This window comes from Lepidochelys kempii, chromosome 3, assembly GCF_965140285.1.
Source record: "Lepidochelys kempii isolate rLepKem1 chromosome 3, rLepKem1.hap1, whole genome shotgun sequence".
NCBI classification, from domain to species: Eukaryota; Metazoa; Chordata; order Testudines; family Cheloniidae; genus Lepidochelys; species Lepidochelys kempii.
The window spans coordinates 156104555-156128221 of record NC_136382.1 but is presented as its reverse complement, the minus strand read 5'-3'; the positions used below and the strand labels follow the sequence as shown (position 1 = coordinate 156128221).

The following is a 23667-nucleotide window of genomic DNA, read 5'->3' as shown; positions in this document are numbered from 1 at the left end:
GTAGTTTGTACCAGAGTCTCGCAGATGTAAGCGGACACAGTCTTGGTGAGGACCCAAGTGACTCTCAATATGTTTGTTTCTTCTGCATTTAAGAAGCTAATACATTGCACATGCCTCATGATCAGTAATTCCTGGTTGGCCTGGACTGATTAACCATCTGGTTTTACAAAACCTACCGTCAATGTTTCTTTTTGTCTTCCTACGTAATGGCCCAGGACATGTTAGTATCAACAGGAATAAATCTTGCGCAATTGCTCAGGTGAAATGAGTGTCTACCGTGACCATTTTGAAGGTCCCCCTTGTCTCTAACGAAACTTGTGGACTATCTGATGACATCCTTTTGCCTGGTGGCCTGTTGTCTGCAATGCAGCATAGTTATTTTGCCTCAATATACTAAATTTTAACCTCAGACTTGTTCTTTTAATTCCTCCTAATCATTTCAGAGCTTTCCATTTACTGAGTCAGTGAGGTTGCATATGAGCAGCTAATCTGCATCTGAAGCAGGGCTCCAAAATCCAGAATACAAGACACTGATGAGCCAGCGTCGACCGGAGATGGTTAATTAGTTCCTTAATGGTGTTTCTGGCTTCAGCATATTTTGCTGCCAGTCCAGGACCCAAGGAGCCATTTGATGAATAATGCAGGGATATGCTACCAAGAGCACGGATTCAGCTCTTTCAAAATGTGCCACCATTCTGTTGTCAGGACTCATCTGCCATCATTGATGCCTTACTCCATAAAATGATTGCCAGCCTCATTCAGAAGTCTTAACTAGGGCATCCATCTGATCATCTGCTCCATTTCATTTCAGCAGGTGTGAAAGTACCTGGAATATCCTGCTGTGAAGCTTAGAAACCATAAAAATCACAGCCAAAGTTTCCCATTTGAGCACCATGCCAGTCAATTCATTCAGAGCCAGTCCATTACAGTCTGCATGATGCACTTCGACAATGAGTTTCTCTCACATCTGATTCCAACTACTCCTTTCGTTCAAACAGCTGACATGTGCATCCATTCCAATTCACTGACTGCTTCAGCTTTCAGTTTTGCTATAGCCAAAGGTGCTCTCTTTCATCACTTCAGATTCTACAGACTCTTGTTGCCGGGCTGGTCCTCAGAGAATGTGGAAGCTAGAAGGCTCCTGTGGTGGTATATTGGGCTACTCAAGACTTTGTGTATGAGCCTGAAACTGTTGTAGTCAGAATGGCACAATGAAGTGGCTTCACAAGTTCATATTTGAAGTCTCAAGGTATTTTGCAGAGGAACTGGTCTTTGCATCACAAAGATACACTCTTTTCCCCATTATAGATTAAAATCATTGGCTTGGAAAGGTTGATCAATTCAGTTTCAAATTCACCTCTTTCATTTAATATGCAAAAATATCAACACAGAAGTTTTACTTCTGATGAGCCAAGAAGGAAGTGGTTTACATCACCGCCAAACTCCAATCCAATGGGCTGCAAGAGAAAGCTATCATTACAATTTCGTAGTATAATAATCTGAAGTTTCTAATCACCTGAAGGAATGTTAAGTACTTCACAGCAGCAGGATCATTTCACCTGACACTAAGATGCAGCAGAAGAGAGATGATTGTATTTCACTGGAATGGCAGCAGGGCTTCTACAACAGGACACCAACATAAAGCCCCTCTCTCCTGCAGCATCCCTCCCTGAAACAGGCATTACGTCTCCAGCAACAGTACAGCCACCACACCAGGAAGTGTTACATCCTGCCTTGCTCTAGAGAGCTAAAAGTATCTGGGCAGGTGGCAAGCTGGAAGCCACTACATCCTATGCAAAGAGATGTTTGATTTATGCTACCTTGTCTTCATGCTCCTCCCTTCATCCCCACTTGTCTGTTTCATCTGGAACTGGGCAAATAATGGATAGGTAGTTCACTGGTTTCCCACACCTGAAGAAGAGCGCAGTGTAAGTTCAAAAGCTTGTCTTTCTCACCAACAGAAGTTGGTCCAATAAAAGATATTACCTCACCCACCCTGTCTCTTTAACATCCTGCGACCAATATGACTACAAAAACACTGCGTCCCTTTTGGTTCACTGGCATTTAAAAAAAACTTAAATTGTTTTGGGTTGAATGAAAATGACATTTTGCAAAATTTCAGCGAATAGAAGAGTTTTAAAAAAAATCTGAGTTGAAACATTTTGTTATGCCTAAAAAACATTTGGTTTCATTTAGCAAAAAAATATTTTCGATATTATTGAAACATTTTTACATTTTCTGTTTGGTCAAAACTAATTGGCAAACTTGACACACATTCGTGAATAGCTTTGGCCAACTCCAAACTTCATTTTTGGGTGAATAAACTATTCATCCAAAATATTTCGCCCAGCTCTAGTTTAATCCACCTATCACATCTTGTCACGCTTCTAAGTTGTGAACTCTCTGGGGACAGGGACTCTGTTCTTGCTTCTTTGTCCTACACACTGTACAACAATGAGTTCCTGATCTTGACTGTACCTCTGGGCATTACTGTAGTACAAACTATGAATAAAAATTAATAATGGTATCTAGCCCGGTGGTGTGTGCTGCCACTGGCAGTGGCCTATACCCATGATTCAGATCACTTTGTGATGCCAACCCATTGGAATCATCACAGAATAGGAAATAGCCACAACATCCCCTGAGATGGATGCACAGGGTCTAACTGATCACTGTATGCGGGATCAAGAAGGAATTTCCCCCCAGGTCAGATTGGCAGTGACCTTGTATGTGAAGTCCAAGGTTTGGCACTGTATTGGCATGAAAGAAGAACAGGGCCTTGGGGCTTTGGTCCTTACAATTGCAAACAGAAGTCTTCTCAGTGTGGTCCTCTTCCTAAGTGTGGAGACAAGAGGCCTGAAAACCCGGTAGCTGTAAAAGAAATGAGCTGCCCCCATTCATTTAAATGAGGTGTTAATTTTGAAGCCAAACACAAAGTTATTGGGGTAACTGAGTGAAATTTAAGGACCTGGGATATGCAGGAAGCCAGACTAGATGATCGCTGGAGGGTAGCCATAGGATACAGAAGGACCTAGACAAATTAGAGGATTGGGCCAAAAGAAATCTGATGAGGTTCAACAAAGACAAGTGCAGAGTCCTGCACTTAGGACGGAAGAATCCCATGCATTGCTACAGAGTAGGGACCGAATGGCTCGGCAGCAGTTCTGCAGAAAAGGACCTAGGGGTTACAGTGGATGAGAAGCTAGATATGAGTCAACAGTGTGCCCTTGTTGCCAAGAAGGTTAACGGCATTTTGGGCTGTATAAGTAGGGGCGTTGCCAGCAGATCAAGGGACATGATCATTCCCTTCTATTCGACTTTGGTGAGGCCACATCTGGAGTACTGTGTCCAGTTTTGGGCCCCACACTACAAGAAGGGTGTGGAAAAACTGGAAAGCATCCAGCAGAGAGCAACAAAAATGATTAGGGGACTGGAACACATGACTTATGAGGAGAGGCTGAGGGAGCTGGGATTGTTTAGTCTGCGGAAGAGAAGAATAAGGGGGGGATTTGATAGCTGCTTTCAACTACCTAAAGGGGGTTCCAAAAAGGATGGCTCTAGACTGTTCTCAGTGGTAGCAGATGACAGAACAAGGAGTAATGGTCTCAAGTTGCAGTGGGGGAGGTTTAGGTTGGATATTAGGAAAAACATTTTCACTAGGAAGGTGGTGAAGCACTGGAATGCATTACCTAGGGAGGTGGTGGAATCTCCTTCCTTTGAGGTTTTTAAGGTCAGGCTTGATAAAGCCCTGGCTGGGATGATTTAGTTGGGGATTGGTCCTGCTTTGAGCAGGGGGTTGGACTAGATGACCTCCTGAGGTCCCTTCCAACCCTGATATTCTATGATTCTGTGATCTCATGGTCCCTTGGGATGATCAGCAGTGAAATACCTCACGCTCTGGGACTGTGGCCAGAGGTTCAATTCAGCATCATCAGCATCACCACTTCATCCTCCCCATGCCCAAATCTGACCTCTGCATAGACTTGATGCCTCAGGCAAAGATGCTCTCATAATGCACACATACAAACCCCATCTTAGCTAATTGTACAGTGTCAAGTCATGGGGAGGGGTAAAACAACTACTGACCAGCTTTTTCCCTGAAGCATGATAACTGCTAGCCTTTCTAATTCTGTAACCTAGCTAAATAGAGAATGGAGAAAATGTATATTATCAAGACAACAAATAGTATTACCATATAAAAATATAGGTGCAATTACCTAACCTCCCTAGTTAGGTTCTGTGCTGGATTTGAAGCATTACAAAATTATGAAGGGTTTTTTTTATGAGAGTTGAATCAGGACTCAGTGCTGTGAATACTCTCTTGTGTCCAGAAATCCATCATTAACGTAGCCTCAGTAAACTCATTCCTTGGGCAGCCTCACATTTGTTGATTATTGTGATGGCTGCATAAATCCAGCCCCTGCATGCAGTATTTTTTTTTCTTATTAAGCTCTTTATAAGCAGAGAGTTTGAGGGGGTTATTTCAAAGAAAATTAGACAGCAGTGTTCATGTTAGAGATTTTGAGACCAGACCAAATTGCAAAGATTTATATTTCATTCCTGACAATGAGAGAAAATGAGTCCTAAAACGAGAAAATGCCAGGAAATAATTTTATCTACAGAGATAAAGAGCCACTAAGGGACTTTGTTACATTAGATGTAACCAAAATGCTTGAGACTGTTCTCCATACAGTACTTTAATTAATAAAAAGCAAAATATCACTGGATCATAATTGGAAAGTCCATAAAAACCTGAAGAGAAGGAGGGAAAAACTAATTTTTGAAAGGAATATCTAGGGGACAAGCATGTAATTGCTAGCGACACCCTCTTATTGCAGTCATTCTGCACTTGTTTCTGCTGCTGCCTGAATATAGGAGAGTTCATCACTGAAAAAGCTGTCAGGTTTAACTTGTATCTATTAGATCATGTCTAAAGGGAGAGTGAGCCTTAGAGTTATGGATCACACAAGTACTAAAGTCGTCCTTTTATAATAAAGTACATGTGCACTGAACATAAAAGTGATAAGAAAACGGTCCATGTTTTAAACTTATCTGTTGTTTTGGGTTGTTTTTTTTAAAAAGGCACTGCTCCAACGGCATATATGAGGTACTGGGGGTTTCCACATACATACACTCATAGATTAAGGTCAGAAGGGACCATCATGATTAAGGGCAGAAGAGAAAACTATCCCACTGTGTAGAAGAGATAGGAAGTATGGCAAGAGACCACCCTGGCTTAAACAAGAGATCTTCAATGATCTGAAACTCAAAAAAAGAGTCCTACACAAAGTGGAAACTAGGTCAAATGACAAAGTATGAATATAAACAAATAGCACACGTATGTAGGGACAAAATTAGAAAGGCCAAGATGCAAAATGAGATTAAACTAGCAAAAGACATAAAAGATAACGAGAAAACATTCTACAAATACATTAGAAGCAAAAGGAAGGACAAGGACAAGGTAGACCCATCACTCAATGAGGGGGGGAAACAATAACAGAAAATGTGGAAATGGCAGAAGTGCTAAATGACTTTTTTGTTTTGGTTTTCACCAGAAAGGTTAGTAGTGATTGGTCATCTAAAATAGTGAATGCCAGTGAAAATGAGGTAGGATCAGAGTCGAAAATAAGGAAAGACTAAGTTAAAAATTACTTAGACAAGTTAGATGTCTTTGGGTCACCAGCGTCTGATGAAATGCATCCTAGAATACTCAAGGAGCTGACTGAGGAGACATCTGAGCCATTAGCGATTATCTTTGAAAAGTTATGGAAGACAGCAGAGATTCCAGAGCATTGGAAAAGGGAAAATATAGTGTCAATCTATAAAAGGGGGAATAAGGACAACCCAGGGAATTACAGACCAGTCAGCTTAATTTCTGCACCCGGCAAGATGGAGTAAATAATTAAGCAATCAATTTACAAACACCTAGAAGATAATAAGGTGATAAGTAACAGTCAGCATGGATTTGTCAAAAACAAGTCAAGTCAAACCAACCTAATTGCTTTCTTTGACAAGGTAACAAGCCTTATGGATAAGGGAAAAGCAGTAGATGTAGCATATCTTAACTTTAGTAAGGCTTTTGATACTCTCTCGCATGATCTTCTCAGAAACAAGCTAGGAAAATACAACCTAAATGGAGTTACTATAAGATAGGTGCATAACTGATTGGAAAACTGTTCCCAGAGAGTAGTTATCAGTGGTTCACAGTCATGCTGGAAGGGCATATCGAATAGGGTCCCACAGGGATCAGTTCTGGTTCCAGTTCTGTTCAATGTCTTCATCAATGATTTAAATAATGGCATAGAGAGTACACTTATAAAGTTTGCAGATGATACCAGTTCAGTAAAGATGAATGCAAAGTACTCCAATTAGGAAGGAACAATCAGTTGTGCACATACAAAATGGGAACTGACTGCCTAGGAAAGAATACTGCAGAAAGGGATCTGGGGTCATAGTGGATCACAAACTAAATATGAGTCAGCAATGTAAGACTAGGAGTACTTGTGGCACCTTAGAGACTAACCAATTTACAGCTGTAGCTCACCAATTTACTAACCAATTTACAGCTGTAGCTCACGAAAGCTTATGCTCAAATAAATTGGTTAGTCTCTAAGGTGCCACAAGTACTCCTTTTCTTTTTGCGAATACAGACTAACACGGCTGTTACTCTGAAACCAATGTAAGACTGTTGCAAGAAAAGTAAACATCATTCTGGGATGTATTAGCAGGAGTGTTGTAAGCAAAACACGAGACATAATTCTTCCACTCTACTCTGCGCTGATACAGCCTCAACTGGAGTATTGTGTCCAGTTCTAGGTGCCACATTTCAGGAAAGATTTGGAGAAAGTCCAGAGAAAAGCAACAAAAATGATGAAAGTTCTAGAAAACACAACCTATGAGGGAAGATTGAAAAAAGTTGGGTTTGTTTAGTCTGAAGAAGAGAAGACAGAGGGAGGACATAACAATTTTCAAGTACATACAAAGTTGTTGCAAGGAGAAGGAAGAAAAATTGTTCTCCTTAACATCTTCTGAGGGTAGGACAAGAAGCAATGGGGTTAAATTGCAACAAGGGAGGTTTAGGTTGGACATTAGGAAAAAATTCCTGACTGTCAGGGTGGTTAAGCACTGGAATAAATTGCCTAGGGAGGTTGGGGAATTTCCATTGTTGGAGATTTTTAATAGCAGGTTAGACAAACACCTGTTGGGATGGTCTAGATAATACTTAGTCCTGTCATGAGTGCAGCAGACTGGACTTAGATGACCTCTTGAGGTCCCTTCCAGTCCTATGATTCTGTGATCATCTAGACTGACCTCCTGCACATTGCAGGCCACAGAACCTCACCCACCCACTCCTGGAATAGACCCCTGACCCGTGCCGTGGCTGCGTTATTGAAGTCCTCAAATCATGGTTTAAAGACTTCAAATTACAGAGAATCCACCATTTACATGAGTTTAAACCTGCAAATAACCTATGGCCCAGGCTGCAGAGGAAGGGGAAAAACTCTCAGGGTCTCTGCCAATCTGACCCGGTGGAAAATTCCTTCCCAATCCCAAATATGGTGATCAGTTAGACCCTGGGCATGTGGACAAGATGCACCGGCCAGACACCTGGGAAATAATTCTCTGTAGTAATTCGGAACCCTCCCCATTTAGTGCCCCGTCACCAGCAGTTGATGTGGTGAAAACTGGCGCCCATTAAAGTGAATGGGAGTTTTGCAATTGACTTTGGTGGGGCCAGGCTTTCACCCATAGGCTCCAGCTAAACCACTAAATTTTACCATAGTTCATAAGCCAAAACATGGGACAAAGAGCCAGACTGGAGGAGATAAGAGAAATAACCATGTAAAGAGCCAAATGTGGTTTGAGAATTACTGAGCTCTAATTTTTTAACTGAATATAAAACACCTGAATACTTACCTGAGTGTAAGAATCCTGCACCAAGTACCCATGTATTCTAAGATATATAGATGGGTATAAAGGGCCTGACTTTCATTTAAACTATCGCTATTTATACCACACACTGTAAAGGGACCTTAAAACGGGTATAAATTACATGTGAACCCACTTTTTAGACCCCTTTGCACTATCAGAATGGTGTACAAGGGGCCTTAGTGTAAATGTGAATCAGGCCCACAAATTTTCCATTAACTTCTTGTATCTTTACTAGCATATTGCACCAAATACCTCTGCACAACAATATTGCCCCAAATATATATACCCCTTTGCCAAGAGGGGGAGAAGAACATCAGGGAAGAAGGATTAAGGATTTGGAGGGAGGGAAAGAAGGAACTGAAAGAGAAGAATTGGGGATTTAGTTTATTTATGGATAACTAACGTATCTTGCTTGCTTTCTTATATGTTCTCTTCCTTGCAGCTCCGAATGTCATGGCTCATCCACGGCTTCTTGTTTGGAAATATTTCCCTGGTCCTTGTCGAGAACAAAACGGGGAAGGAACAGAGCAGGACGTTCTGGCACTTCACTAACAGTGAAGGTTTGGGAGCCTGGCAGTGGATGGTTTTATCTCTTCCTGACGTGTCAGACAGGTGGGAGCCTCTCCTCTTTCTTCTCATCCTTTGCTTCCCTCCCAATGAGAAGGCACTTCAGCAGCAGCTGGTTAGCATCCAAAATTGCCTGACAACTCTTAGAAACAGAGTATTCAGCTCTGAGAGGGAGGGAGGTGCTTTGCCTCCCATTGGGACATTCTGTTATGGGTAGGGAGTATGCATCAGTGAGAGATTAGAGCAGAGCACTCTGCATAAGCTCAAAAGTTGGTCTCTCTCACCAACAGAAGTTGGTCCAGTAAAAGATATTGTCTCTTCAATTTCCTGGGACCGACATGACTACAACACCACTGCATACAGAGTCCTAGGTGTCAGCACTCCTGGGTTCCATTCCTGGCTCTGCCACTGAATCAGTGTGTGGCCCTGAGCAAGCCACTTAAATTGTGCCTTGGTTTCCCTGACCGGATGTAATATTTCACGTTCATTACTGTTTGCAAAGCATGTTTAGATCCTCAGACGAAAGACCCTATTGACATTGTACTAGAGTTGGGCCTGGGCTGTATAATTCAGTTCTAGTTCCAGATTTCAAACTCCCCAAATTTCAGGGCATGTTTGGATCTGGGATTTAATTCAGTCCAACGTGGAAGGGCCAGTCACAAAACTAGAACCTGGATGTGACTGAGAATTCTACCCCCCTGCACCAAACAATAGCAGTCTACTTCTAATAAGGCGTCATCTCATTCCTGGCAGTGGTGTTAGTTCTGCTTAACTTTCACATATTGGTTCTCTCACCAATAGGACGTTTATACCGTAAAATGTCCACATGACAACCTGTGCTAAATTGCAGAGTGTCATGTGACTAGGACACAGGCGGGTTGTGACAAGTGGTTGGAGTCAGGCCTAGTGGCTGGAGCCGAGGGTGAGACCCAGAGGTCAGGAATCGGAGCTGAGGGTCAGAGCTGAATTAGCTGGAATGAGACAAGACAGAAGCAGGACTGGGTCTGAGGCAATATTTGCAAACGCTTTCAGCAGCCAGTGCTCTGTTGCTGATCTTAAGAGCAGGTCTCCTTATCGTCTCAGCCTATTGAGCAGATGGGTCATTCAGGTGGCTCAGTTGGGGCCCAGTTACACTTGTTAGACTGTCTGAGGCTTAAGCTAGCAGGTAAGCAGGCTAGTTGCAGGCCCTGACACAGAGTATTGTTTTATCAGTCGACTGCAGATCTCCTTCAAAGGGATGCTGTCTGATTTGTTTACTTTTATTTCAAATGCACTGCAACGTGTGCTGTTCATAGAGGAGACACCTATATAGTCACCTTCCATTGCTCTGATCTTTAGGACACAATATAGATCTCTTTTTTATGTGGTAAGGATCAAAGTCTTTGATCTTTCTGGAACTCTCTGCCCTTTCTGAAGCTCTCTGCCCTAGGAAAAATAGATTTCATTAAAGGGTTAGCTTGAAAAACATGATGCAGTTGTGTCTTTTTATCTAGCTGGGTCTTGGGAATGTGTGTAGGGTGCCAGTACAAAAGTGCGCAGCCATTACTTTATCATCAAATGCATAATTAATATGGATGCATTAAAGATTTTTAAAACATCAACATTAGCCTTATTGTGCAGCCACCACTGGTGGCACACCTGGCTGCTTCCTTCCCTTAAGCTATGTTTTCCTTTGAAGAAGGAATGTATTTTCCCATTATTATTCCTGTGAATTATTATTTACTTAAGTGCTGCCATGGAAATGCCTCCCACTTGAGTTAATCTGTACCTCTACCCTCCTGTTATGTCTATGTGCGCTTTAAACTTTCTCTCATGGCAGATGGAATAAGATAGGATATTTTGATCTTGGGAACCAGGTCCAGTGGTAAGTCAATAAGTCCTTGCAAAATTCTGAGCTTTTCCTGTGAGGTGCTGAGCACCCTCAAATCCCAGTGTTCAGATGGAAACACTGTTGAGTCCATTGAAGGGATGGGAGGGGAGGGGTTAGAAGAGGAAGATCAAGGGCTCTGAGGAGGCTTCAGAGTTTTGATGCATCTTAGAAAGTCTTAGGCCTTGTATACACCCAGAAGTTATACTGTGCTAATTAAAATCAATTTTTAAAATGGATGTAGTATAAATCAGTGCAAGTCTTGTTTGGGAAGGATGCAAGGTTCCTGTGAGGCTTGGAAAGACTGCAGAAATTCCTGCAGGCCTCTTCTTTCCCAGCACCTGAGACCTGCTTCTCAGGAAGTCTGAAGTGCTTAGAGACTCACAGTTTAGGAAGTGCACAGCTGAAGATACAGATGTGCTGCTAAAGGAAACTGCAGTATATAGTATTTTAATGGTGATTGAGGAAGGTTTTAGTATAACTTATGTATTTAATGAACCAGAAGAAGTACCTGATGAAACAAACCCATAACTGATGCTGAAATCTAACCTGTCTGCATCCTCTGGCTGATGGTATGTCAAAGTCAACACTCTGATCTGGAGGTTTAATTTTCAGCTCAAGAAGATAAATCTGTGCTACTTCTGATACAGCAAATAGAGTCTAACTGCAGCAGCACCAGTGGCAGGAGGGGTTAGCTGCCCAAGTACGTACTAGCGTCTCAGACGGGATTGTACTCGGGGTAGTTAGCCCTCCCATCACTTGTGCTGCCATGGCTACACTTCTGGCTTTTTAGCGTGCTAGCTTGATCAGCTGTAGCACAAGTATATCTCCTTGAGCTGGGAATCACACCTCCCACCACGAAGTGTAAACATATCTTCAGTCTCTTTAACTGGTTTGTCTCTATGAGGGAGTCTGTATTGAATACCTGAAAATGTGACACCCTATAGTATCGTTCAGGAGGTGCAGCACCTTTAAACATCCAACTGAAGCTTACTTCTTTAATAGCACACACCAGGCCAGTATACCTCTTGTACAGGAGACATGAGCGAGCATGCTGTGTGTGGAAACCTGCATGGAAATTTCTACTGATAACTAAACAATACCTACCTAAAACTGCTCAGAGGCATGAATTCTCACCAGGGACAACATGTTTACTCAAAAATTGCTTAGTCAAGAAACTCAAAGTTAGGCTTATGGTGTTCAAAGAAGCATTAAGAAAGTGTCCAAGAAGTTAGGTCACGTCCGTCTTTGGATCCAGGTATCTACTAAATGCCTGATCTGTCTCACACTGCCTCAGAAAAAATATATACTTTGGCACAGGACCATAACTGTGACATTTCAGTGGTTTGGTTGGGCTAGGAAGAGTGGTTTTACAGAGAAGACACTGAATTGGGACTCAAGAGATTTAGTTTACATTCCCAGACTGCCACAGCTTGTGTGACCCTGGACAAAACATTTAATCTCTGGAGTAAAATGGGAATATAGTACTTCCTTTCTCCCATCCTTTGTTTGTCTTATCTTTTTAGATTTTAAGGAATCATCCAGTTGAGGCCTTCACAGCTGAAGTCCTATCTATTCCATGTGGACATTAAAAATCCTGGAACTCTATCCATAAGAATAGGAGATTGGACAAGGACATAAAGCCAAAGTTTGCCCTCCCCACTCATGCTGCAAAGCGCTGTGGCAGAGGAATGTCAGGCACATCAAGGCCAAACAGTATGAGAAGTAGCTAGAATGGTATTGGCACTAGAGGGACTGAAATGCATTTCCACAGCCTGTGATACTTCTGTTGGGTGTGAGAAAAGGAAATAAAGGTCCTAGTGAAATACATGCTACCAACCTAGTTATGATAAAAATAAAAGAAACAGGTTGTGGCAAAAACCTCTTGTTGTATGGGGGAAATGTCTGAATTTCCTTCTCTCCATTGTCCAAATATCAACCATCCTCTTCAGTTTCCCTTGCAAGGAGGCAAACCCTACTAACTTTCACATGTGCTGTCCCACTATTTAAAGGGTGACTGTCAGGTTAAAAATAATTATATAATCTCTTACGTTACAAATTTCACCTTTTCATAAGAAGTGAAATAATGTTTAAAATCCAATCTACTTTTCAGTGCTTATGATTTTTGTTTGCCTTTTGCATTTCATTTGACTGTGACAGTGGCCTGGATCTACAAAGGGACAGAGCATAGTAACACCTAACTTTTAGGCACCTAGAAAATCACAGGAACAATACTAACAAGGAGTCTGGTGACACCTTAAAGACTAACAGATTTATTTGAGCATAAGTTTCGTGGGTAAAAACCCCACTTCTTCAGATGCATGGAGTGAAAATTACAGATGCAGACATAAATATACTGACACATGAAGAGAAGGGAGTTACATTACAAATGGAGAACCAGTGTTGACAGGGCCAGTTCAATCAGGGTGGATGTAGTCCACTCCGAACAATAGATAAGGAGGTGTCAAAATGAGGAACAATACTGCAACCCAAAAAGCCTGAGTTTGGCACCTACGCTCCCTATTCAATGAATGGGGAGAGATGGCCACTTAGAATACAATCTACAAAACCCAGCACATTAGGTAGGCAAGGAGCAGCCCAAGCCAGCCAATGGGAGACGTCAACAATGTTCTAAGTCCTGCTCCTCTCTGAGATAGATTCCTAAGTGTGGGCTGCAGAGAGGTGCCTATCTCTGCTTGCAATCCACAAACTGGGGAAGAGAGGAGTTCAGCTGCCTAACTCACGTGTAGGGCCCAGTCCAGTGGGTGCACTCAGCAACTATCTAGCTCCACGCAAAACAGCTAGGAAGGGGAACAACCAACCTCCCTTATAACTGTTGGTCCAGTAGTTAAGGATACTCACCTGGGATATGGGAGATCCTCGGTTCAAGTGCCCCCTCTGCCTGAGGAGGAGAAGGGATTTGAACAGGGATCTGTCACCTCGCAGGTGAGTGCCTTAATCATGGGGCTATTGGATATTCTGATGTGCAGCTTCTTCAGTCTTTCTAGTTTAAGTTGTTCCACTTTATTAATTAGGTGAGAGAGAATGAGAATCACTCTGTCACCCAGTGGTTAGGGCACTCACTTGAGAGGTGGCAGATCCCTGTTCAAATCCCTTCTCCTCCTCGTGCAGAGCGGGGACTTGAACTGAGGATCTCCCACATGAATATACCCTAACCACTGGGCTAACAATTATAAGAGTGGTGGTCCTCCTCTCCCCAGCTGTCATGTCTGGAGTTAGGTGGCATCTACGCACTCCTACTAGATTGAACTCCACATGTGACTTAGGCTCCCCTCCACCTATCTTCCCATAATTAGTGTACCACTCTGGGTCTTAAGCAGGAGATAAGCAGGCAGATGCCTAGAGAGAGATAGAAATGCTCAGAGGTAGAAAAGTAGGCACCCTGGGAATTTTTACTGCAAAAACATAAGTGCTGAGTAGGTTTAGTCACCTACAAATTCAGGCAGCAGCCAAGCAGGAGTTTTGTGGATTACAGTGGTGCCAAAAAAAGGGTGGGGATTTAGGCACCTAAATATCTTTGTGGATCCAGCCAATCAGACAAGACTAGTCATTTAAGGTTTTGTTTTTTTTGTGAGTTTCAAGTCATTTCCACATTCTGGCTCTTATGCATTAGCACAGTCTAAAACATTTGGGTTGCAAGCAGTGCTGGGAAATGTTTTATTTAAATTATTTCCATTGGCAATAGGAAAAATAAAAAATAGGAACATATCTTGGTATGGGGCTTTTTTAAATTTGAATCCTTTCATCAGGTTTCAGAGTAGCAGCCGTGTTAGTCTGTATCCGCAAAAAGAAAAGGAGGACTTATGGCACCTTAGAGACTAACAAATTTATTTGAGCCTAAGCTTTCGTGAGCTACAGCTCACTTCATCGGATGCATGCAGTGGAAAACACAGTGGGGAGATTTTATATACACAGAGGACATGAAACAATGGGTGTTACCATACACACTGTAACGAGAGTGATCAGGTAAGGTGAGCTATTACCAGCAGGAGAGCAGAGGGGGAAATCCTTTTGTAGTGATAATCAAGGTGGGCCATTTCCAGCAGTTGACAAGAACCTCTGAGCAACAGTAGGGGGTGGAAATAAACATGGGGAAATAGTTTTCCTTTGTGTAATGACCCATCCACTCCCTGTCTTTATTCAAGCCTAATGTAATGGTATCCGTTTGCAAATTAATTCCAATTCAGCAGTCTCTTGTCGGAGTCTGTTTCTGAAGTTTTTTTGTTGAAGAATTACCACTTTTAGGTCTGTAATCGAGTGACCAGAGAGATTGAAGTGTTCTCCAACTGGTTTTTGAATGTTATAATTCTTGACGTCTGATTTTTGTCCATTTATTATGTACATGGCAGAGGGGCATTGCTAGCACATGATGACATATATCACATTGGTAGATGTGCAGGTGAAGGAGCCCCTGATGGTATGGCTGATGTGATGGTGTCCCCTGAATAGATATGTGGACACAGTTGTCAGCGGGCTTTGATGCAAGGATAGGTTCCTGGGATAGTGTTTTTGTTGTGTGGTGTGTGGTTGCTGGTGAGTATTTGCTTCAGGTTGGGGGCCTGTCTGTATCAAGGACTGGCCTGTCTCCCAAGATCCGTGAGAGTGATGGGTTGTCCTTCAGGATAGGTTGTAGATCCTTGATGATGCGCTGGAGAGGTTTTAGTTGGGGGCTGAAGGTGATGGTTAGTGGCGTTCTGTTATTTTCTTTGTTGGGCCTGTCCTGTAGTAGATGACTTCTGGGTACTTTTCTGGCTCTGTCAATCTGTTTCTTCACTTCAGCAGGTGGGTATTGTAGTTGTAAAAACGCTTGGTAGAGATCTTGTAGGTGTTTGTCTCTGTCTGAGGGGTTGGAGCAAATGCGGGTGTATCGTAGAGCTTGGCTGTAGGCAATGGATCGTGTGGTGTGATCTGGATGAAAGCTGGAGGCATGTAGGTAAGTATAGCAGTCAGTAGGTTTCCAGTATAGGGTGGTGTTTATGTGACCATCGCTTATTATTTAGGGTTACAAAACCTACATTTGGGGTCAGTTTTAAGTGGCTGTGACTCTGGAAAGGAGGGGTTCATTTCTGATTCCCCAGCAGCAAAGCTGCAGAGCTATCAGTAATAATAGTAGCACTCTCCTTGTTACAGATAGAAGCACCCTACATCCCAAATCAATCTATCACCTTTCATTAAACTGGGTTATTTACCACTCTAGTGCCACCAGCCCAGATGGATTTAATTAAACTACACTGAAGCATATCATCTAACTGGTGCTTTGTCTTCCCTTCCTAGAGAAGATCAGTGCCACAGCCTATCCCTTAACCCCACATCGAAGGCTAGGAAGTGATTGGGAATGGGGGAAGGCGGAATAACTGTTTTCCATTAAAGGCCTAATGTAGCATGAAACTATCAGGGGCTGAGACATATCCCCATTCTTATTACCCTTAAGGCAAATAAAATGTGCTTTTTTTCATTGGAGTTAAAGGTAATTTGTCAGAATTAGACATGGGTTCAAGCCACAAAATTGTCATCTAGATTTAACCATCTAATATTTAGTGTCAGGATCCAGGCTTACGGTTCAGTTTATTACAAAGAGATAAAAGCCATTAGCAAGGCTGGTAAGTTTAACATTGGGTGTTGGATTGGGCTGTCTGTCAGAAATCAATCTGCGAGCAACAGCTTTGGAAGGGATGTCTTTCCAGCCGGGGGCAACAGAAGGTCCCTAAAAGTCGGGGAACTACTGGTGCCCAAACCGTGGCCCCACCCCCTGTGCGGCCCCTTCTCCCCAAGGCCCTGCCCCCATGCTGCCTCTTTCCCCCAAGACTCCATCCTCTGCTCGCTCCTTTCTGCCCCCTGCCCCTGTTGCTTGCCCTTACTGCCAGTAATGGGGCCATCACCCCCTGCCCTGCCCCCCCCCCCCACATTCCAGCACCCCTGTTTCCAGCAGCTGAGCAGGGATATTGTGGCATTTTGGAGCACCAATGACAGTGTTGCCAACTCTTGTGATTTTATCACCAGTTTCACAATATTTGGTGTTTTATTTACAGCTTCCACTTCTGGAGACAAGTGATCAAATGAGAATCTCTACTTTCTTTCTTTCTTTTCTTTTTTTTAAGTTTCTAGACCTCAGAGTTACTGAGAGAAGCTGTAAAATATAACTAGAGTGCATCTTGGAGTCTCGGAAGCCAGATGGCAAATAAAAACCCCCAAAATGTAGGGGGTTTAATCTCATGATTTTTAAGTCAATCCCATGATTTGGGGGGGGGGGCGTCTGATTAATGATTTTGAATATTTAGGGTTGGCAATACTGGGATTATCTCAAAGCTCCTGTTAGCTCACCCAGCTATTCTATTATGTTTCACACTGATTCTTGCTGTCCAGATTTTCCTGAGTCTAGTAGGTATTCCCTCAATTTAATTCAGCCTCTTCAAGAGGGTTTAGAAAATGGTCGGGGGGAAGCCCAAACAACACAAGGAAAGCTCATAATTTCTTTTTTGTGGCAAGCTCATGTCACTCTGTCTGACTGGGTCGTTCAGCTTCTCATGCCACTCACAGGCCTTGTCTACACTAAAAAGTTAGGTTAGTCAAGCTACATCACTCAAGTGTCAAAAATCCACACACACCCCTCAGCAACATAATTAAGCTGACTTAACAGTGTAAACAGCATGAGGTAGACAGAAGACTCCTCTCAGGGAGGTGGATTACCTAAACCAGTGGTGAGCAACCTGTGGCCCATGGGCCGCAAGCAGCCCATCAGGGTAATCTGCTTGTGGGCGAGAGACATTTTGCTGACATTGACTGTCCACAGGCACAGCCCCCTGCAGCCAATGGGAGATGCGGGAAGCGGCCCACTGCTTCCTGCAGCTCCCATTAGCCAGGAACAGCGAACCACGACCACTGAGAGTGGCGGGGGGGGCGTGCCTGCAGACCGTCAACGTCAGCAAAATGTCTTGCGGCCCGCAAGCCGATTACCGTGATGGGCCACAGGTTGCCAACCACTGACCTAAACTGATGGGAGAGCCCCTCCTGGCAGCATAGGTTGTGTGTACACCGATGCGCTACAGCTGTTCAATTTGCAGCGCTGCAGCATTTCAAGTGTAGACAAGCCCACATCCGTTGTTCCATACAGCCTCTTAGATGCCTAACACATTCAGCCTCTCCTCAGCGTCAAATTTAGATGATGAGGAAGAGAGCTCTACAGTAAAAGAACCATTCATGCAGGTAGGTGTTCAGCATATCCTGCTGGCATGTCAGTTCATTCGATGAGGTCACAATCTACATATATGGCTCTCCTTAAAGATGTCCCGGTTTCTGAGATCTGCAGGGCTGCTTATGTGGTCTTCGGAACATACCTTCTCCAGACACTATTCCTTAGTTAATGCCTCTTTATCTGAGGCAGCAGTTGGCAATGCAGTTCTTTCCTCTGTAATGGACTCAACTCCAAAGCGCTCTCTTCCTTATGGGAGCACCAACACAGATGTTACTCAAAAAAGAAAGAGAGGTTACTCACCCTGTGCAGTAACTGCAGTTCTTTGAGATGTGTGTCCGTATGGGTGCTCCACGACCCACCCTCCTTCCCCTCTGCTTCGAAGCTTCCTTCTGAGACAACTGAGGGCAGAAACAACTGAGGGCAGGTTACCCACACAGCCTGATATAACCTCAGCGAGGGGTATGAGGATCTCAACAGCACATGTGCAGGCCAAACGGACGCTGCTAATGAAGATCTCCGATCAGAGGCACATGGTGGTGCACATGCCCCTGAAGTAACCAAAGTGGAGCACCCATAGAGGACACATCTCCAAGAACTGCAGTTATTGCACAGGGTGTGAAACATCTTTTTTTTTCCTCAATATAGAACAGTATATTTTGTGGCAGGAAGGACAGTCTCTAATGCCCACCCACTGCTGTTTTGTAATGTTCTTCACTCATCCTAATGCCCTACTTTTGAAACACAGTTGGTAATAGGTGTATTAACAATGCCTGTGATAGAAATGGTGCATGTATGTTTATTCCCTACAGCACCTTCCCCTTTAATAACAATTTTGAATCCCAGCTGCCCTTTTATTGTTGGCTCATAGGTAACTTTCTGAATGAAAGAAAAGGAGTACTTGTGGCACCTTAGAGACTAACCAATTTATTTGAGCATGAGCTTTCGTGAGCTACAGCTCACTTGCTGTAGCTCACGAAAGCTCATGCTCAAATAAATTGGTTAGTCTCTAAGGTGCCACAAGTACTCCTTTTCTTTTTGTGAATACAGACTAACACGGCTGTTACTCTGAAATCTTTCTGAATGAAAATTCTTTTTAGCTTTGCTTTACTGAGATGCCTCTATTTCTCCAAACAAGTTCATTCCAACCAGGGGGTATCTCTTTCCTCATTTTCCCAGTATTTCTCTCTGTGGTAAGTGCTACCAGTGTGACATTTGTGCTATGGAAGCTATTAAGGCAACTGGGGTCAGTGGTAAGAAAGTTTGCTATTCCATTGGTACTTCAGTTCTGTGCAGGACAAACAATAATTATTCTACTTAGAGAGAGACCTTGGCCTTCAGAGAAATACCATTCTTAAGTAAGAAACATTATCTGTACGTTCTGACTCTCTGTGTCTCTATCTCTGAATGTATGTTTGTACGTGTAGTGACTTTCATGTGTTCCTTTTCTCGGACATCCTTGACTGGAATGGATTTTTGGTAGTAATGATTATGAACCATTCCAGGCTATAGCATGAAGAGAGCTGCAGGAGACTGGCTGTTGGTTACCTGTACTGTATCTGTGAGCTGACATTAAAAGCACTGTTGGGATTCTGAGTTGTTATTAAAAGGAGGGAGCTGTGGGGACTTAATATAAACGCAGGCTTTCTGAGCTCTCCACTCCAGATAAAATGTTCTCTGCTTCTCCCCAAAGAGGAGCAGAACTACTATACACAAAAAATAACAAACCTGTGGAATATGATCTCAATTTAGATGATGGAAGCAAAAGAGAATTAGGGCTATTCTGTACAGGGAAATTTACCAGCGTGGCTATACCAGTATAATTATACGTGCATAGCTGTGCTGATAAACTTCCCTGTATAAATAAGGTCTAAATGATTTCAACAGAATCCTTAAACTACTCAGTCAGGGTTGGAGGAAGTAAGAAGGTAAGATTAAGATCAAATACTGATGGGTCTGAAGTGAAACCCCTGATTTAAAGATCCTGAGTTTGGGAGGAATTGGGATCCAGATCATAGATGGGTGCCTGTTTCTATAATAGGCTCAGCCAAACTCAGATCCAAACTCTCCTACTATTTGGGGAAATATTCTCTGAATCCATACTTTCTGACTCAGGCCAAAGAAAATGAATTCAGCTTGGTCTTGGATCGCCTTTCTCATCTCTTACCCTCAAGTATTTGAGCTATCACCATCGTCTCCTGTGAGTGTGGTTTAAGTTTAAATAAAGCGTTACCCTACAGTCAGATCAACTGATGTTGCTCAAAAGCACGGATGGCCAACCTGTGGCTCCAGAGCCGCATGCAGCTCTTCATAGGTTAATATGCGGCTCCTTGCATAGGCACTGACTCCAGGGCTGGAGCTATAGATGCTAACTTTCCAGTGTGCCGGGGAATGCTCAGTGCTCAACCCCCTGCTCTGCCCCGGGCCCTGCCCCCACTCCACCCCTTCCCCCTAGCTTGCTTTGCCCTCACTTTTCCCCCCTCTCCACCGGAGCCTCCTGCGCACTGTGAAACAGCTGATCATGGCAGGCAGAAGGCATGGGGAGAGAGTGGGAGTCACTGATTGGTGGGGCTGCCGGCAGACAGGAGGCGCTGCAGGTTGGAGTGGGGGAAGCTGATGGGGGGCTGCTGACATATTAGTGTGACTCTTTGGCAATATACACTGGTAAATTCTGGCTCCTTCTCAGGCTCAGGGTGGCTGCCCATGCCCAAAAGGGAGATTTGAACTAGTCTTCCTGTCCACCTAGTGAAACATTTCCCGTCTGCTTCAGAAAGAAAGCAAATCCCATGGAATATCATCAGATATTCCCATAAATCAGCTAAGATTAATTTATCTTTATCCAACACTCCACCACCTGCCATGCATCAGAGGAACCATTTTAAACATAGCCTTAGGGTTGAACAGGACAAAAGCAGTGACAAGAAGGACACCAGCACTTTAATGAAACGAAGAAGTTCCTCTTGTTCTCAAGCTAAGATTTTCCAGGACTCAAGCCATTAAAACCACTAACGACCATCATGTTGTTCCTGTAATGGAACTCAGCATGCAAACATAAAACTGTCTGACTAGCATTTGCAATTCATGTGCAGATGCTGCCAAGGCAGGTTTAATAAGCAGCAAACTCATGGCACAATTGTCAGCATTGATTTTTTTGTTGTTAGTTTTTTTTTTCAAATATCATCTGCAATCTCTGTTCAAAAGCATCTCTGTTTGTAAGGCACAATGTGAACATTAATTCACTTACAGTCTCTACATAAAAGAATAAATGGACACAAATCAGACTTCAAGAATTATAACATTCAAAAACCAGTCAGAGAACACTTCAATCTCTTTGGTCACTCGATTACAGACCTAAAAGTGGCAATTCTTCAACAAAAAAACTTCAAAAACAGACTCCAACGAGAGACTGGCGAATTGGAATTAATTTGCAAACTGGATACAATTAACTTAGGCTTGAATAAAGACTGGGAGTGGATGGGTCATTACACAAAGTAAAACTATTTCCCCATGTTTATTCCCCCATTTCCCCCCCCACCCCCACCCCCGCTGTTCCTCAGACTTTCTTGTCAACTGCTGGAAATGGCCCACTTTGATTATCACTACAAAAGGCTTTTTCCCCCCCCCGCTCTCCTGCTGGTAATAGCTCACCTTACCTGATCACTCTCCTTACAGTGTGTATGGTAACATCCATTGTTTCATGTTCTCTGTGTATATAAATCTCCCCACTGTATTTTCCACTGAATGCATCTGATGAAGTGAGCTATAGCTCACAAAAGCTTATGCTCAAATACATTTGTTACAAATACAGTCTCTAAGGTGCCACAAGTTCTCCTTTTCTTTTTACAAGTCCATGTTAATCCACAACCTTTGAGCATGCCAACAGTCACTGCCTTTAGGACTTAATCCCAATGCCTATTAAAGTTAATGGGAGCCTTACCGTTGAGTTCAATGGACATTGGATCGGGCTCAGAGTGTATTACATTAGTGACAATGTTCCTGTGCAGAAAGGGGAGAGAAAAGTCATCCATATTTTTTTCTCACTAATATGACATCTCCGTCTTCAGTTTTGATTACATTTCTCTTAATTAGCCCATTAAGCTAAAACCACTGAAGCTAATGATTGAAATGTTGATTGACTAATGAATGGGTTTCAATGGAATTTGAGAGACATCATATTTCTAAATGAATAGTGACATTAAATCAGAGAGAAAAAAAGATGAACTATTTGTTGCAGACATGCTGGTCTCAGGGGACAAAGTTTTCACTGAAGCTCCATTTGTTTTAGAAAAGAAATAAATGAGATTAACATAATCCCACAGTAATCATGGTGGATCTGAAGGTGTCTGACATTTGCATGGTTCTTCCATTTGGGACCCTATACACTCACACTCCTTGCATCTGGATCTGGGAATCATCTCTTGCTTGGTCTAGCACCCCTTCCACAGGACTCACCACCTTCTCTAGAAGTTGCTGTTGCCCTTTGGGCTTGATCTCTCATAATGTCCTGCAGATTTTTTTGCTATTCTGCCTGCAAACAAGGCCTGGCTCTCTATGTAGTGGGATTGTTGGAAGCTTTACAGAGTCTTCTGCAGCACTTCTTGCAGTTTCCCAGCCACTGCAGTCTTCTCCTGGTCAAGGCTTCAAAACCCTCAAGCCAGCTATAGATCCTGGACAAGCTCCTAAATGTGAAAGTGTGGGGTCCCATTCTTGTCTCTTTTCAAGCTACAAACTGCTTGGAGATCACCTTCTGGTCAAACACTGCATGTGTTTTTCCATTATGTTTGCCCAGCAATCTGTACAAACTCAAGCAGCTCTGTATTGACCGTATCCTACAATCCTTAGCTCACCTTCATTTCCCCCCCTCCTTGGCCAAGTATCTTCCCCCCTGAGACATCTGTCCTGCTCTGCCTTTCAAAAGCCTGCCAGTCTCTGTCTTCCCCACAAGCACTTCCCTTCCTGTGTCTTTTTTATCTCGTGGGTAATGGGCTAATTAGCCTTTTGGGCTCTCCTCAGCCCCTCCCCATCCAGCAGTTAGGCACAGCTCTTCCTAATCAGGGCTACTTCCAAGCAACTCCTTGTTGTTGCAGTGACCAGAGTACTATATCGATTACTGTTTCCCAGCTATCTGTCACAGACCCCCTTTGAATTGAGACAAATTCCGGTCTTGTTCATATCTCCTTATGTAGTTAAGAAAATAAGAGTTCTGGGCCTAGAACAGGTGAATAAAAGAAGTTCAGTGTTTCTATCACTGACAAATAGAGACCAGACGATCAACCTATTTACAGGAACATACAGGAAGTCTGGTGAACACAATGGGACAAATTCTGCCATCTGTTAAATCTATGAAGCCCAAGTTCTAGCAATGATGGTTAGCATTAACTCCAGTGAAGTGTAACAAAAGACATTAACTTATTGCATTTACTGGAATTCTGATGTGGCCAGCTTAGATGATCGTTCTCTCTCCATAATCAGAACAATTCTGTACTGCCAGGAGAAACTGATGAGACATGACTATAACAGGCAGTGAAGAGCAGACTTCAAAGGATGAAGAACTTGGATTCAGCCCTGCCAATCACCCAAAACTCCAGAAACAGTAAGGGTCAGAATTCAAAGGTGCCTAAAGAAGGAGAGAGGCTCTCAGTGGGATTTTCAGTTTCCCTCTTTAGGGATCTAAATACCTTTGAAATGTGGCCCTAAGGGCCTATCTGAATATTCTTGAGTCTGCAAAAGTTGGCTTGAAAACTGGCATGAAGAGCCTTTCTGTCTCCTCTGTGAAATGAAAAGTCACCTCTCTAACTGGCATTCATTTGGCAGGCTGAGAAGAAAGGTGAAGGGCCACAGCGACTGAATTCCAGATAGTCCTCTAGTTTAGTACCAAGGCATGTTGGGGTGCTGTGGAGGAGGATTGTACTGCCATTTCCTAAGCGATGTCTATTCTGTAGACAAGCAGAACACCTCACAACTGTCAATATAACATCTTTCACCTGCATTCAGTTCATGCCAAAATGTTTTTAAACGTTTGTGAAAACTCCACACAAACTGCAGACCATATTAACGCACACATTTTCCTGATAGAAATACATATTGGGTA

At 43.1% G+C, this 23667-nt stretch overlaps 1 protein-coding gene across 1 annotated transcript in view; it reads left to right on the top strand.

Annotated features, from left to right (window-relative positions):
- ALK (ALK receptor tyrosine kinase) overlaps positions 1-23667 on the top strand; it is a 538912-nt gene that overhangs the window by 427711 nt on the left and 87534 nt on the right. The window contains exon 9 of the mRNA XM_073336696.2: positions 8375-8544. Coding sequence (XP_073192797.1) covers positions 8375-8544 — 170 coding nt within the window. The remainder of the gene's footprint in view (positions 1-8374; positions 8545-23667) is intronic.